General features: G+C 45.5%; 1 protein-coding gene across 8 annotated transcripts in view; it reads left to right on the top strand.

Annotated features, from left to right (window-relative positions):
- Nucleotides 1–5,957: 5,957 nt before the first annotated feature.
- The window catches only part of CYLD (CYLD lysine 63 deubiquitinase), a 68,516-nt gene continuing 59,799 nt past the window's right edge, over nt 5,958–14,674 (top strand). For 2 of the 8 annotated variants that reach the window (XM_029925833.1, XM_029925825.1), the window contains exons 1-4: nt 6,059–6,144; nt 6,696–6,777; nt 12,279–12,930; nt 14,127–14,429. In XM_029925833.1, coding sequence (XP_029781693.1) covers nt 12,427–12,930; nt 14,127–14,429 — 807 coding nt within the window. In that variant the 5' untranslated portion in view covers nt 6,059–6,144; nt 6,696–6,777; nt 12,279–12,426. The other 6 variants (XM_029925827.1, XM_029925828.1, XM_029925826.1 and 3 more) reach the window with 6 other exon arrangements.

The following is a 14,674-nucleotide window of genomic DNA, read 5'->3' as shown; positions in this document are numbered from 1 at the left end:
GATTCCAGAAACATATGAGTAGTCGATTCCCGAAGGTTTAAACTGGAATGGATGAGAGAAGAGGGGGCAGGGAAGGCTCAAGGGTGGCCCCCCCGATTTTTGGCTTGAGTACATGGGGCACACCATCCTGGAGCTCAGGTGGGAAGACAGGTGGGAAACAAGTTTGGAAGCAGGAGGGACCTTGTTTTGGGTTGTCAGGTTTGCGACACCTAAGGGAAGTCAAGGGGAGACATCAAGGTATGCTGTGAGTGACCATGGGAGTGGTCATTGCCAGGTTTAGCAGCATGGGAGTCCTCACATCTAGAGGGGGATGGGGTCCTCGGGCCGGGATTACATAGCCCAGGGAGAGATGATGGAGAAAGAAGAGTTCGAGAGGGCCCAGGGAAGGGTACCACTGGGACCCGGGCATGTGATTACTATCAGAGCTCAGAGTAGAACTTTCTTAAATTTCCGAAGTCCAGCACTTCCATCAAAAGCATTCTAAGCCCGAGCAGGTACCTTGCAAACAAGTCCACAGACTTCCAGAAATAAATCACTTTGCAGATTTCAGAAATTGCTCCCAGAACAGGAGCAGACAAGATCCCAGATTTGTGGCCGGGAACACATAATTCTTAAATGCAGAGAAAAAAAAAAAAGGTACCAGAGCAAGAGCATTTTTTTTTTTTAAAGAGCTTCAGTCTTTAATTGTATTCAGCATCATCCTAGAAGGAAAAAAAAAATGTCAATCTGAGTGTTCCCCCTCCCCCTGCCGCTCTGTGAGAGCGCCCAAACCAGATCCTGGAACTGGTACACCGGCAGAAGTGTGGGAGGCAGAGTCACATTCTAAGCAGGTTGAGTTGAGACTACAAACAGCAGCATTTCATTATTGCGCCAACACACTTGCACGCCTCCACCCCTACCCCGGAGACTGGTGCAGGCCAGCGGCGCAGCGCAAGGCCATGGGGGTGCACACTCTGGCGATGCCGGCGCACCAGGAAAACAAGGGCCCTTGCCTGGGGAGGGGGGCGGGTTTCAGGTGAACAGCAAGGTCAGGAACGACATGGGGCCATGGGCAGAGACTGCAGCTGTATAGGCTGACCGTCCAAGATCTTTGGATTCTGCAAGATTCCTTTTTATTTTTCTCTAAATATTTAAAATACTTTTTGAGTTGATTTAATTTGAGAGAGAGAAAGAGAATCCCAAGCAAGCTTCATGGTGTCAGTGCAGAGCCTGATGCCTGACTTGAACTCATGAACTGTGAGATCTCGACCTGGGCCAAGATCAAGAGTCAGACGCTTAACTGACTGAACCACCCAGGCACCCCTTTTTGCTCTAAATTTAATCCTGTGGATCATCGCTTCTGGAATAACCCACAAACCCACTCTTCTAAGTATCACCCTTTCCCTATCAATCACCCTGAATATCCCTCGTCTCCCTTTTTCACTTGGAACAACTTCTTTCTTGACATCTTCAGTTCCACATCCTCCCCCCTCCCCGCCCCCACTTTGCCTCCTATCTTCCAGGAAACAAGGACCTCCTCAGGGGCCCACCCTTGCCCAGATTACTGTATCAGGGGGTTAACCGACCTTCCTGTTTCTGCCCTTGACTCATGGTGTGAGCCTGTTAAAAGGGAAGTCAGGTGAGCCATTTCTCTGATCGAAATTCTCCAGAACTTCCCAATCTAATGCAGAGTGAAAGTCAAGGTGTCCTCCTAAGCCTGGCCCACCTCTGTGTGTTCACTGGCCTCCCCTTTGCCACTCATGCTCCCACTCACTGCGCTCCGGCCACACCACTTCCTGGCCATTCCTTGACAATGCCAACTGCTTCCTGACCTTTGTTCTGGCCTATTCCGTCTTGCAGGAACGCTCTTTCCCAGACAGTGGCATGGCTGGCTTCCTCATTTACTGCACGTCTTAGTTCAGGTATCAGCTCCTCAAGGGAGTCCTTCCTGAACAATCAGCCGAAAATAGCAGTCCCCAACCACTCTCTTCTCCCCTGCCATGCTTAATATTGTCTTCTCAGCACAGACCATTAGACGTGTGTTTCTTCCTTCCCCTAGAAGGCCAGCTTCATGACCACAAGAGTCCTGCTCACTGCAGAGTCCTCGGAGTCTAGAATGGGGCCTTGTGGGTCGCAGATGGTCAAATATTTGTTAAATGAATGGAGAATCTACCTTCTCAAAGGAGGTAGAGTGTAGAAGTTGGAGATTACAAAAGCTAATCACCTTTTTCCTATCGTCATTAGTGTCTCCTCCCTAAAGAAGGAAGGTTTCCAGCTACATGGGATTGTTTCTAATGTATTTACTGCCCCAAATGGGATTCCAGATTTAGCACAAAGGTCCCAGTGAAGAGGATGAGACTCCTTTTCTCCGTGGGTGTGTTTTTCAAGTCACACGGAAATCGTTTGTCATGGATAACACCAAATAGCTCCAACAGGAGTGCATGGACTTATAGTTCAGCAGGATTAGGGTAAAGATGATCAGAGTAATCCCTCTTGTTTTATCAAAAAGAGCTTTTGGGTGACCAGAGTAAAAGCCTTCAGACGGAATGTTCAGTGGCACCTGGAATTCCCCCTCGCTAAGAGATAAGCACGTCGCTGGTATGTTGGACTCTACGCTCATCCGTCGATTGAAACACCATGCTGGGCTATGATGGAGAAAGTGTCCAGAAAGTACGCTTGCCCATAGGGACGCCTGGCCCAGGTAGCCCCATGGTTCAGAGCTTATTCTGAATATACCGACTCACAGGGGTGGTAGGGAAATGGCGGCAAGCATGGGAGTCTGAATGCACAACCAGAGGTTGCCATTTCCTGAGATGGGGGGCACAGAAGGAAGGACTGCGGTAGGAGTGGAGGAGGATCAAGAGCTCACCTCTGGCCGTGTTGGGTGGAGATGCTGAGCAGGCCGGGGGTTATAAAATACTGAATTTGGTGAGGCCGGAAGTAGGAGGTAGCCATTTGTGGGGCGCGGCGCAGGGGCTGAGAAATAACCATAACTAGGGCTTAGTACTAAGAACGTTGGGTTGGGTCCTGACAAGGTGTTACTCTAAGTCACAGGTCCCTACCAGGCCACCAGGTTTCCAGCTCCTGGAGGAGAGAGAGACCCATTTAATCCAATGGCTTTTTGCTGGGTTCCCTCTGCGTACAATAAGAGAGCTAAGTGAGACAGTTTAGAATCATCATTAACAGCTCTATTAAAACTCTTTTCAGGGGGATCCCACTGCTTTCAAGCTAAAGACCAGAACTTGACCCTGGCTCACAGGTCCTGCCTAAATGGCTCTTTTGTGCCCACATTCACGATGCTCTGTCTCAGTTCCTTCAACATGTCACGCACAGACCTGTTCCCTTTGCTTGCAGGCTCCCTTTCGCCCTCAGCCACTAGCTATCTTTCCTACCTCACCTTACAGGTGACTTCGACAAATGGGCCTTCCCTGAGCGGCCAACTGCTTGTACGTGTGCTCAGAACGGTGCTCCTTCTCAGGCTTACTCCAACCTCAGTAATTAAGTAAGCGATCTTGTAATTAGTCAGCTTAAGTCTGCCCATCCTCACTGGATGGCAAGGGTGACATCTCTCTCGGACGTTGCCGTGTCTCTTGGTACCTGCTTAGTAACTCAACCAGCAGTTGTGTTTAGCCGGGCCAGGCTGAGTGGAACAGGCTGAGGTCGTGAATAGATAGAGGTGATCAAACAGGGCCCCGAGCCATCTGCAAAGACCCTTGGAAGAGGGTAGATTTTGGCTGGGCCTTAAACAAGGGGAGGACTGGAAGGCAGAGAGGACTGGCATTTCAGCTGGGGAATCTAGGGACTCTTCAGCTAGGAAGGGGCCTGACTTGAAATCAGGAGAATCACGGTCTCAGCTCATCTCCTAAGTGACCTGGGACAGGTTACTTTCCCTCTCTGGACCTTAATCTCCTGTCTGTAAAATGAGAGGCTGGCTTATCAGGGACTGCAAATAATAATAGCACCACGACACGATTCCCCCTTCTCATCCGCTGGCAGACATCTCTTTGCCTTGAGAGCCTGAATACAGCTTTCAAATTGTTTTCAACACAGTGTTCTAGGCAGTCATTAGCAATTGATAGGAGATGGTAATTGAGATCAGCCCTGGTTATTGGGCCCGGCTTGGAAGACTATCTCTTGGATGAAGTCAGGCCACGACACTGTCTGATTCAGGGAACGTGTCCCAGGGGGACTGAGCAAGGGTTCTAACAGGGCAGAAAGCCCTACTGAAGGAGAGGGCTCAGAAACACCAGAAGACATCATCAGAAAGGACTTGATGTTCTAGTCCAGTGGTGGCAAGCTGACCTTCAGAGGCCAGTAGATAACGTCAAGGAGAGGAATGTGCCCAGAGAATAAAATAGGGAATGGTAAGGAGTATGGTAAAATGGGGAAAACGAGACCATGTGCTCTGTCTCCAAGGATTCTTTCTCTCTCACTCTATCTCCTCTTCTCATTCTTCCTCCTCACTGTATGGATCAAGCAAGAACAATTTTCAGGATGAATTTCTTGCCCGGACTTCCAGAATGTGACCTTTGAGTCCTCATAACTTTATTGGAGACTCTGGATCTGGGAGGTAACAGTGTCGCCTAAGGCCATACTGTGGGCCAGACCTCTTGATTTCCATTTTATTGTTCTTTACTGCAGTGTGGTCATGAAGCTTGGGACACAGGCAAAGAATGCACTAAGGAGAAATAAGAATTGACTGAGGCTTTCAACAGATGTCCATTTCATCCTGGGTGCTAATGGTGAGGGAGATGGGTGGCCCGTTTACCAGGACTGTTAGTAATCACTCATGTGACTTCTTTTATGTAGTCACTGGTTTAAACTCCCCAGATCTTCAGAAGTGTCACTTTCCCTCTCATGATTAAACACACACACACACACACACACACACACACACACACACACATCCCTCTTCTTTCCTCAGTATTAATCACCTTCTCCTGTAATTGGTACTTAAAATGTCAAAGGAGACGGAATTAATTAACAGGAGTATCCACTGCAGCAAGGCTAGGTATGCTGCAAGGCTCTGGGACTGATTATAAAAAGCACTTCCTTAAATATTTTGAGCACTTTGGGGAATCAGAAACCTCCCTTCTAATTGGAAGATCCTTAACTACACCCCAAGTCCTGGCTGGTGGCCAGGGGTGCAGAGGCGAGTGAGGCGGCGAGTGGTAATCCCTTCTTTGCCACCCTAGGGATACGTCCCCCCAAACTGGGATAGGTGGCAACAGAGGTTTAGAAATAGCAGAGGTCCCAGGCCGAATCTGAGGGAGAAGCGATTTAACATGACGGAGCTCCTGCTATGTGCCAGGAACTTTACCTACGGTGCTTTACAACAGTTCATAACGATGATCTCCATTTTACAGATTAGGATATTGAGGTTTAGCGTGGTGGTGAGATTCTCGCGTCGCACGGCTACTAACTGAAATCGCAAAGGATGCAAACTTAAGTCTGGTTCTAAAGCTCTGCTTTTTCATGGGATCCCGAAATCCTAGTCCCAGCTCTCCTCTAGACGTCTCTCCACCCCAGCCCCAATCTCCCTGCAGGAGTTTTGACAGCTAAGCCCAGAGCCGAGACCCCGGCCTGGGAGGTGGAGTAGGGAGCGACACAAGGGCCCGCCCCGGCTCCGGTGTCAGCCAATGGTAACGCGGCACCCACAGGTCTTTGGCCAATCAGCCAGAGCTCCTCGTCCCCCCCCCCCCCCCCCCCCCCCCCCCCCCCCCCCCCCCCCCCCCCCCCCCCCCCCCCCCCCCCCCCCCCCCCCCCCCACTCCCCCGCTCCTCCGCCCCTCCCCTCCGCTTTCCCTTTGGCTCGACCGAGCTTGACAGAGCGGAAAGTCCCTTCAGCCGGCTCCGGGCCGGCAGCCATTGGAGGAAGGTCTGTCACAGGGACACCCAATCAGCGCGTGCACAGAAACGCATCTCGGGCTGCGATTGGTTATCCCGGCGGTTGCCCCCTCGCTCCCGCGCGCTCTCTCTCTCTCTCTCTCCCCCCCACCGGGCGGCTCGGAGGCGGGGCAGGTGGGGGCGGGCCCAGGTAGCAGGTTCGGCTGCGCCGGGGCCGCGCGTCGGAGGTAAATATTAAGGCGGTGGGTGTGGGGCGCCAGGGCTGAACCGGGACGCGGGCTAGCAGAGCTGGGGAAGGGGCGACGCCCCGCCTCCCGAGGTGAGTGAGAGAGCCGGCGGCTGAGCCGGCGAGCGGTTGGCGGCTGGGTCCCCTCGGGCCTCCCTCCCCGGCCTCGGGGCGCCTCTAGCCGCCGCCGCGGTCGTCGGGCCCTAGGCGCCGGCCCGTTAGTTGCCCCGGCCCGGAGCCAGCCGGGCCCGCGGTGTGCTGAGCCCGCTGACGTCAGCCCGGGCTTCCCCACCCCCGGGGCTTCCCCACCCTACCCCCCGGCTTCCCGAGAGGGCTCCGGAGGCGTGGGAGCGTGGTCGCCGCCACCGGGACCTCTGGAGAAGAGAGGACTCCGGGTGAGAGCCGGGCAGGAAACTGTCTCCGCCTGCGGTCTCCCCCATTTACAGATGGGGAAACTGAGGCACGGGGCCGCTGGCCGGCTCCCGACGGTTTCTGTTGGCTTCAGGAGTCTTGGGCGGTATTATCTCCTCTCGGAGTTGAGGGGCGTATCATTGGGTCGGTTTTGGGGGTGTTTGTGGCCCCTGTCCAGGAAGAGCAGTCGGGGTTCTGGCCTCGTTAATGGCGTGTTCTGCTTTTTCTTTCAGTTTCCCCCCTTTCCAGGGTGAGGATGGTTTTGTACAACAACCTGGAGTTCTTTAGTTGAAAGGTGCGCTCTGTCGAGACAAGGTATTCTCTTCCTTCTTTCTGTTTTTCTTTACAATCGTATTAACGATCTGTGGGGAAATCGGGAAGTCTTGACAGAGGATCGTGTTCCTGGATTTGCTTCTCGCTAGGTCAGCTGCCCAGTTATTCATGTACTTGGCATCTTTTCTATTCCACCCTGTGGCATTTGCATGTTTTAGGATGGTTGTCATCTTCCAGCCACCAAGCCTTGCTGTGGCTCTCAGCCCCCGGCATCCCTGCCCCCATCCTCTCCCTGCTCTCCCTGTACAGTTGTGCCCTGAGCTCAGCTAAGAGGCATTCTTTACCTTGCTTTTGAACTCGGGGCCAATACAGATCTTAATAAGATTGTTCCTTTTGCAGTCACTGGCTCGCTGGAGAAAAATCCAGGCCTTGAGAGAGGTTGTTCATTCAAGTGCTGGTTTTCTGCACACCCCCTCACGCCCCAAGTAGACTGAATGGCCCTGAGGATTTAGCCTGCCAATTCCCCACTGGGTAGTGGGTGGATTTGAACCAGAACAGTAATAGGAGAAAATGATTTGCTGGGAGTTCTTGTGGAAATTCATGTACTGTGAATGCTGCTATCCCCCAGAACATTCGCTCATGTTCTGCTGCAAAATGTTACAGTATGACCCCGGAGAAGCCTTCCTCTGGATGGTAACTTTGTGAAGCCCTGATAAGACCAGGGCACTGTTGGCACTGTTGCACACAAGCGTTTCAGCAGCCGTGATTTCTTGTGGTCTGGCATGCCCACGCAGCGATTTTGCTTGACTTATGGAAGTCTTTAACACAAGAAGAGAGAGAGGAGTCATTATGCTTATCATCAGACCATTACTATTTTGTACCCGATTTCCACACTCTGGTCTTAAATGTGTCCAGGTACTTTGATTGGTTACGCAGAATTTATAGGCGTCAAACATGGCGTGAAGATCTAGGAAATCAATTTCAAATCAACCTCAAAACTTGTTTTTGCAATTGGGAAACCTTTCTTGTTGGTTTCTTCTTGTGTATAGTGACATAGCACAGTTAACACTGACCCTGACTTCATTCACTCTGAGATGCAGTAAAGTGTACTTTTTTTTCCCCCTTTTAACCTGGAAGAGGCGTTTAATCACTGAAACAGTGAGGGGGAGGAAATGGAATTTTGGCTTTCACTCTTACACCTGCGTTAACTGAACGGTTCATTTCGCATCTGCAGAATGCCCATCACATGTCAGGCACTGGCTCTGCGCTGGAAAGACAAAGATGCAGGACTTGGGGAGTTCACAGGTGGGAAGTGTCATGGCCAAGTTTAACTCTAGTGTGACTGCAGGGTTCCTGGCTCATATAGCTACAGATGCAGGAGCCAGGCTATTTTTTTTTTTTTAACTTTATAAGTCCTGTCTGTTTTAGGGACCGAATCCTTGTGTGCTTGGGCCACAAGTTAACATGTGAGGAAAAATAACACAGACTCTCTCTTCTCATGGAATCTCAGTTTTTCATCCGTTTCGTAGTGGAACAGTAACAACTTGTTCTTTTAGTGAGAGATATACTTTCTTAACATGGTGATTTTGCTAGCTGTCTAGAAGCTTTGGAAAAAGTCCTGTGTGTCTTCTTTCTTCGGTATTCATGCTGACCTGCCCATCTCTTTGCCATTCATAATTAGGGGCAGTATTTTATAATCGTTAAGTTTATTCTGATTTTGAGAGCCTCCTGTGGTTTTTAGAGCAAGTCAGGACATTTGAGAAGATGGGAAACGTTCTTGAACTAGATCTGTCTTTGTTTTCTTCAGTGAGGTTCTTTGAACAGTATAACCTGATAGCTTGGGAATTAAAAAGACACTGTGTTTTCTAGAACACCATTGTCAATCGTACGTAGCTGATGTTGTTCATTTATACCACGTGTTCTTTTAGAACATGGAAATTGTGACCTTTACTATATTCATAGAAAAATGTACTTCTTGACCATCATTTCATTGCATTGATAGGAAACTGATAAATTATTTGCGTCTTTCAACCCTTCAATCTTGATTTAATGAGTTTATTTTAACTTAATTACACTCTGATTTATTCAGAACCCAGACCCTCAAGGAGCTCGGGTAACCAGATAGCATTTTCAAATCTTTGTGACCCTGAACCCTTGTCTCATCTGGAATGTCCTTAAAAGAGAGGCCCTCGTCTCTTCCATATAGTTTAGAGTTCAGTACATCCTTGCATTCCACCTCTTCGGTAATCTTCATTCAGCGCTTAGAGTAATTATCAGGATGTTCATAACCACTCAATTTCCCAGCTTGAAATAACTACGATGGCATTTAGATGAATCATTTGTGATATATTTACGCTCACAGTGAAGTATACGATTAGAGGCAATTTTAAACCAATTAGACCTGAACGGTAGTAAGAGCACACAGAGTAGGACAGTTATCATATCTTTAATCTGCCGTAGTTCTCAGTATCTAACACTGCCCTGAGTGCACGAAAATACTGAACAAACCAGCAAACCTTGATTGATAACTCATCGACAGTGTCTTTTACATGTTTCCTGGGCAGTCTTTAGTTTTTACTGCTTGGGTGCGGAATACTTAATTTAACTATTCTGCCTATCCCAGCGAGAGAAGATTGTTGTCATAACACTCATTTCTGCGGCGGAGGGAAGTCTCTTTGTTAACCTATTTCTGCTGCAGTGCCAGTGTGTTGAGATATTAACAGTCATTAAGTTTATTGTCTTGTATAGGTCTCGAGTCCGAAAGTTCCCTGTTCTCCTTTCTCTATCAGTGGCAATGAAGAGAATCCGTGTTTATGATAGTTTGAAACCTATTCTTTCTGACTGTGTGCTTCTGAAAGAGGGAAGGCCACAGCCTTTTTATTTTTGGATGATGCTTGTTCAATATTTTATGAACTCTGCTTTCCAGTTGTCTAACGTGACCCCTGCTTTCATAGAGTTCAAGCTCACTCCCGCCCGTGCCCGCGCAGGTCCAAGGAAAGCCCTCCTTGTGTGTTCACTGTAAAATATGGTTCTTAATAACTATTGGTAAAGTGACTTCCACTTTTTTTTTTATAAACCGAAGTAGTTACATTAAATTTTACTGTGGAGTGTCTCTTAAGTGACTTGCATAGGACACTTCTGTAATCAAATTCATTTAAAACGTAGGGTCCTAATGCATTACATAGCGTAACTTCGTTTTGTCTTGGTAATATTTCATGACCCACTGGTGGGTTTTATTTTAAATCATGGCGTGACGTATGAAGCTAGAGAGCCAAAAGGGTAGGAATAGTGGGTATTTAATATTGAGATTGAAGGAGGTTCCTAATTTTAATATTTGAAGTAATTTTTAGGAACTTAAGAAAGTAGTTTCCTTTCTAAATAGAATTATCATACTTTCAAAAGCAGTTTTGGCCAAACAATATTTAAACACATTTGTAAGGAGAACAAAACAGCACTCTTTTTTACAAGTTGCTTTTTAACTCTCTTATCCTTCCAGGCATAACCCAGGTGATCTCTGTGCAGTAAAGCCTCTGTGTTTGACTCCCCAAAGCCGTTCAGAATTCACGTCTACCTCTCTCAGTTATTCTTGTTTGCTTCTTTTAAACACACAAATGCGTTTCATCCTCCCGCTCCTCAGAGCTGATTAGAAGCAGTGAGTTGGAAAGCAGCAAGGCCATCAGATGAGCCAAGTGCTCCCTGTAGGAAGAAGCCCGAGAAAATGGCTGATTGCAGGGGAGAGTCAGGGACTCTCAATCCATAGAAAGCCGACCCCGAACTCACAAAACCTTTTCACAAAGTGACAAACATCTTTATATCTTGAGAGTCACACAACAACTCTATATTCATGTTGATAATTCAGTGACCCAGAAAAGAATATCTCCTTGTGATCTTCGAGAAGAATTTTAGTCAGAAATAACCAGTACTTCGTTTTGGTACTTTGAAGGAATACAGCCAAATTAAGGGTTCGGGTCCCTGTTTGAGCTGCCTTCATGAGGGGTTTGGTTTATAATGGTGCCAAGATAGGGGTTTCCACAGGTGTCTTATGTAAGTGGTGAATATAAACTGATTCTATTCCTGCTGAAGTAGACAGTGCCCTCAAGTGGAATTAAGACAAACACACTGCGGGGGGGGGAAGAAAAGAGAACGAGAGAACAACTTTATGCCAGCTCTGCCTCTGCTTTTACTAGATGTTGTGCCGGTGTTTCAAGGATATTGGTTTAAAGGGATGCCCGCTCTTTCTCTGATCTCGGGTAATTGACACATCCCATGTTAGGTTGCAGAGGGACAGACATTTAAAAAAACTTCACCATTAGAGAGCACCTCATTATCCACAATGCATTCCTTCTATAGATCTGACGGATTATTTAATCCTTAAGTTATTAAACTGAAAATTTGGTTCTTTACTTTTAGGAGTATTTATTTTTCAACTCCAAGAGCAAAATAGGTAAATATGGTAGTGCAATCAAGTGCTACTGTTACTCAGAAAGGAAGTGGATATTTCCACCTCAGAGAAGGATGGAATGAGTGACTGTATTTAGAAACCAAATAGCCACAGTCATGTCACAGAGAACACATAAAAGCTAGTTTTTTTTTCAGTAAGATAATTAAAATAATGAATTCTTAATTTGATTGAATGAAATTGCATCGTTTTAAACCATCAGTTAAGGTAGGGTTGAGAAGGCTGTTTTAATTGTGAAAGATTAGTATTGTAAAAATTTTTTTAATGAGAATTAGAAACTGGAAATAGTCTTTTTTGTATTTCTTTCTAATATAACATAGTTAAAATGGAGGTATTTGTTACCCGCCTACTGTTAAATTCCTTGTTATGTAGTCCAAGTTTTAATGGCTACGAAATTGATTTTTAAAGACATCTTTACTATCATCAGATTTAAAATATCTGACATGAGATTATGAGAAATTAAATGATGGCTCTGATTAGTGTGGTTAACATTTGCCCGTCTGAGGACAACGTGAACATGATGAAGGAGGGAAGCTGAACCAGAGAGCAAATAAGTGGTCCATTATCAAAATAAGGAGCACAGATAAGTGAGTCGTGGCTACAGACTCAGGATATGATTCAATTTTTTTGATAAAAGATGTTCGGCATAATAATTATGATGGGTAACTTTTCACTTAGCCCACGTGTACAGAAATCATAGTCTTTTCGATTTATGTCTCTTTTGCTGAAATGCAGCAGCTTTTTCATTTAGGTGAGGCGTGATTTATTAAGAGTGCTATTTTTTAAAGCTTAAAAATGCATATATATGTTTAAATATGTATGTAAGGTGATCTTTTACTAGAATTTGATTTTATAAATTTCATTGCCTTGGAAACCAACATTATCGTATTGTGTTTGAAGATACTTTACAATTGGATCTCCTTAATTAAAGATGCACAGTTACATAGATATAAGTAATGTATGTCTTTTAACCTTGTTAGGCACTTTTGGAAGCATTTCATTTATGTGTGTGCTTTTAAGTCTTTAACCTTTATTTTAGCTCATGTAGAATAAAGTGTAAAGTCTCTTTTTGCTTGTCCTCTAGGCATTTTGCTTTGCTGTCTTGTTACAGCATGGACACCAAATTGCTAGAAACGTGCTTTGGGACTGCCAGTGAATTTATCTTTTGTGGTTTTCCTACAAACTTAGTAGTTCCCTTTTTTTTGAGTTAATATTTTGGAGTTAATGTCACAATGAGTTCAGGCTTATGGAGCCAAGAAAAAGTTACTTCACCCTACTGGGAAGAGCGGATTTTTTATTTGCTTCTTCAAGAATTCAGTGTCACAGACAAACAAACACAGAAGCTCCTTAAAGTTCCAAAGGGGAGTATAGGACAGTATATCCAAGATCGTTCTGTGGGGCACTCGAGGATTCCGTCTGCAAAAGGCAAGAAAAATCAGATTGGATTAAAAATCCTAGAGCAACCACATGCAGTTCTCTTTGTCGATGAAAAAGATGTTGTAGAAATAAATGAAAAATTCACAGAGTTGCTTTTGGCCATTACCAATTGTGAAGAGAGGCTCAGCTTGTTTAAAAACAGAAACAGACTAAGTAAAGGTCTCCAGATAGATGTGGGCTGCCCTGTGAAAGTACAGCTGAGATCCGGGGAAGAAAAATTTCCTGGAGTTGTGCGCTTCAGAGGACCCTTATTAGCAGAGAGGACAGTGTCGGGAATATTCTTTGGAGTAGAATTACTGGTAAGTTTGATAAACGTTTTCAGTGAGCTTGTGTGTGTGTGTTTATTTCTGTGTCTATTTCTTTGCACACATGTTTTCTTTACCCCTTTAAATGAAATACAACAGAAGTTTTTCCCAGACATCTCCCAGAGGCTTTAATATTCATAATTCTTAGGATTTACTTTCTAACGATAAACTGAGATACTGTAAAGATGATACATTGAAGACTTTTTAAAAATGACCTAATGTAGTAGGAAATACACATCGATCATGTAATTATTGAAGGAAGGGTTTCCAATATGAGAAATTTTAACATTGTCTATGTTAAAAGTGGATTCTACCAATTACAACTGAGTTAATCACCTCCCAGAATCATGAATTATCTTGTGACTGTAGCATTAGGAGGCCTTTCAGTTTTTCTCAGTGTGTGCTATTAAGTTAATGAAACTTCGATATAAGGTTTTTAAAAAATAGGGCCAAGCAATTAAAAGTGGCTTAGAGTTGTCCCTGATAATATATGTGAAAATTACCCAGGAGTTTATTTCTACTGAAGAGAGAACCAAGAACTCTGTGATTCATTTCCAAAACTCATATTCACCCTCAAGAACTGAAAGGTCAGTTACATGTTTTACATTCTTGCACACAGAATTTTGTGATTACAGAGTTTTTAAGGCAGAGCTGGAACCCCAGCTGCACGATGTACTGGATGGATTGTCTGGTTACTTAACCAGGCTGCTTCCCTAAAGCTGCTTCCTCATCTGCAAACCGTGAAACCAGCACACAGCGTGAAGTGTTTCTGGGAGACCCTGACTCAAGTGTTAGTGCGGTGGCTGGCACATCCTAGGTACTCAGTCAGTGCAGCCAACGTTATCGCTGTTTGAAAGAAAGTAAGTTTTTCTTTTTATGACAGAATTATTGTTCAGATTGAAATGTAGAATCTAGCTCAACCCTCTCACAGTAGAATGATGACTTTTAATTAATTAATTAATTATATTTCAGCGTCAGATACAGCTTCTTTATTCTTTCCTTAGACACTCAAAATGCACCAGCAACTGCTAATAATCACATTTCTCATATGTATCATTTAGAATTTTCCCAGTGATGTCCCTGAAATCCCCGGAGTGGATCTTTTTTCTTTTCACATGGGTCATCTTACTCTATCTCTTAGTCTACCTATCAGTCATTTTTTTTTTTTCCTCCTTTCACTTGAAAACTAGGAAGAAGGCCGTGGCCAAGGTTTCACTGACGGGATCTATCAAGGGAAACAGCTTTTCCAGTGCGATGAAGACTGTGGAGTGTTTGTTGCGTTGGACAAGCTAGAAGTCCTAGAAGATGACGACCACGGACTGGAAAGTGATCACGCAGGCCCAGGGGACACCGTGCAGACGGGGCCCCCCCCGCTGGAGATAAACTCCAGAGTCTCCTTGAAGCTCGGAGAGACCGCAGAGTCCGGCACAGTTATATTCTGCGATGTCTTGCCTGGGAAGGAAAGCTTAGGATATTTTGTTGGTGTGGACATGGTAAGAAACCTTTGGAGCAGATTATCTTTCTGGGTATATCTGCTAGTGTCCTGACCAATTTAAGTACACATTAAGCACTTTGGATGTTTAAAATGGTAACTTAAAAAACATCTTCTAATTTATCTTTGGTAAAGGAGTATTGACGTGGGACAGGAGTCTAGAACATTTACTCTTTTTCCATTTTGAATAAACTGGAATCATGTTTCAATCCTTAAATTTGGCTCTGTGATAGCTGACCAGTAAGC

Source organism: Suricata suricatta, chromosome 16, assembly GCF_006229205.1.
Source record: "Suricata suricatta isolate VVHF042 chromosome 16, meerkat_22Aug2017_6uvM2_HiC, whole genome shotgun sequence".
NCBI lineage: Eukaryota > Metazoa > Chordata > Mammalia > Carnivora > Herpestidae > Suricata > Suricata suricatta.
Note: the sequence above shows the minus strand (reverse complement) of the source record. Positions and strands in the feature narration are given on the sequence as shown.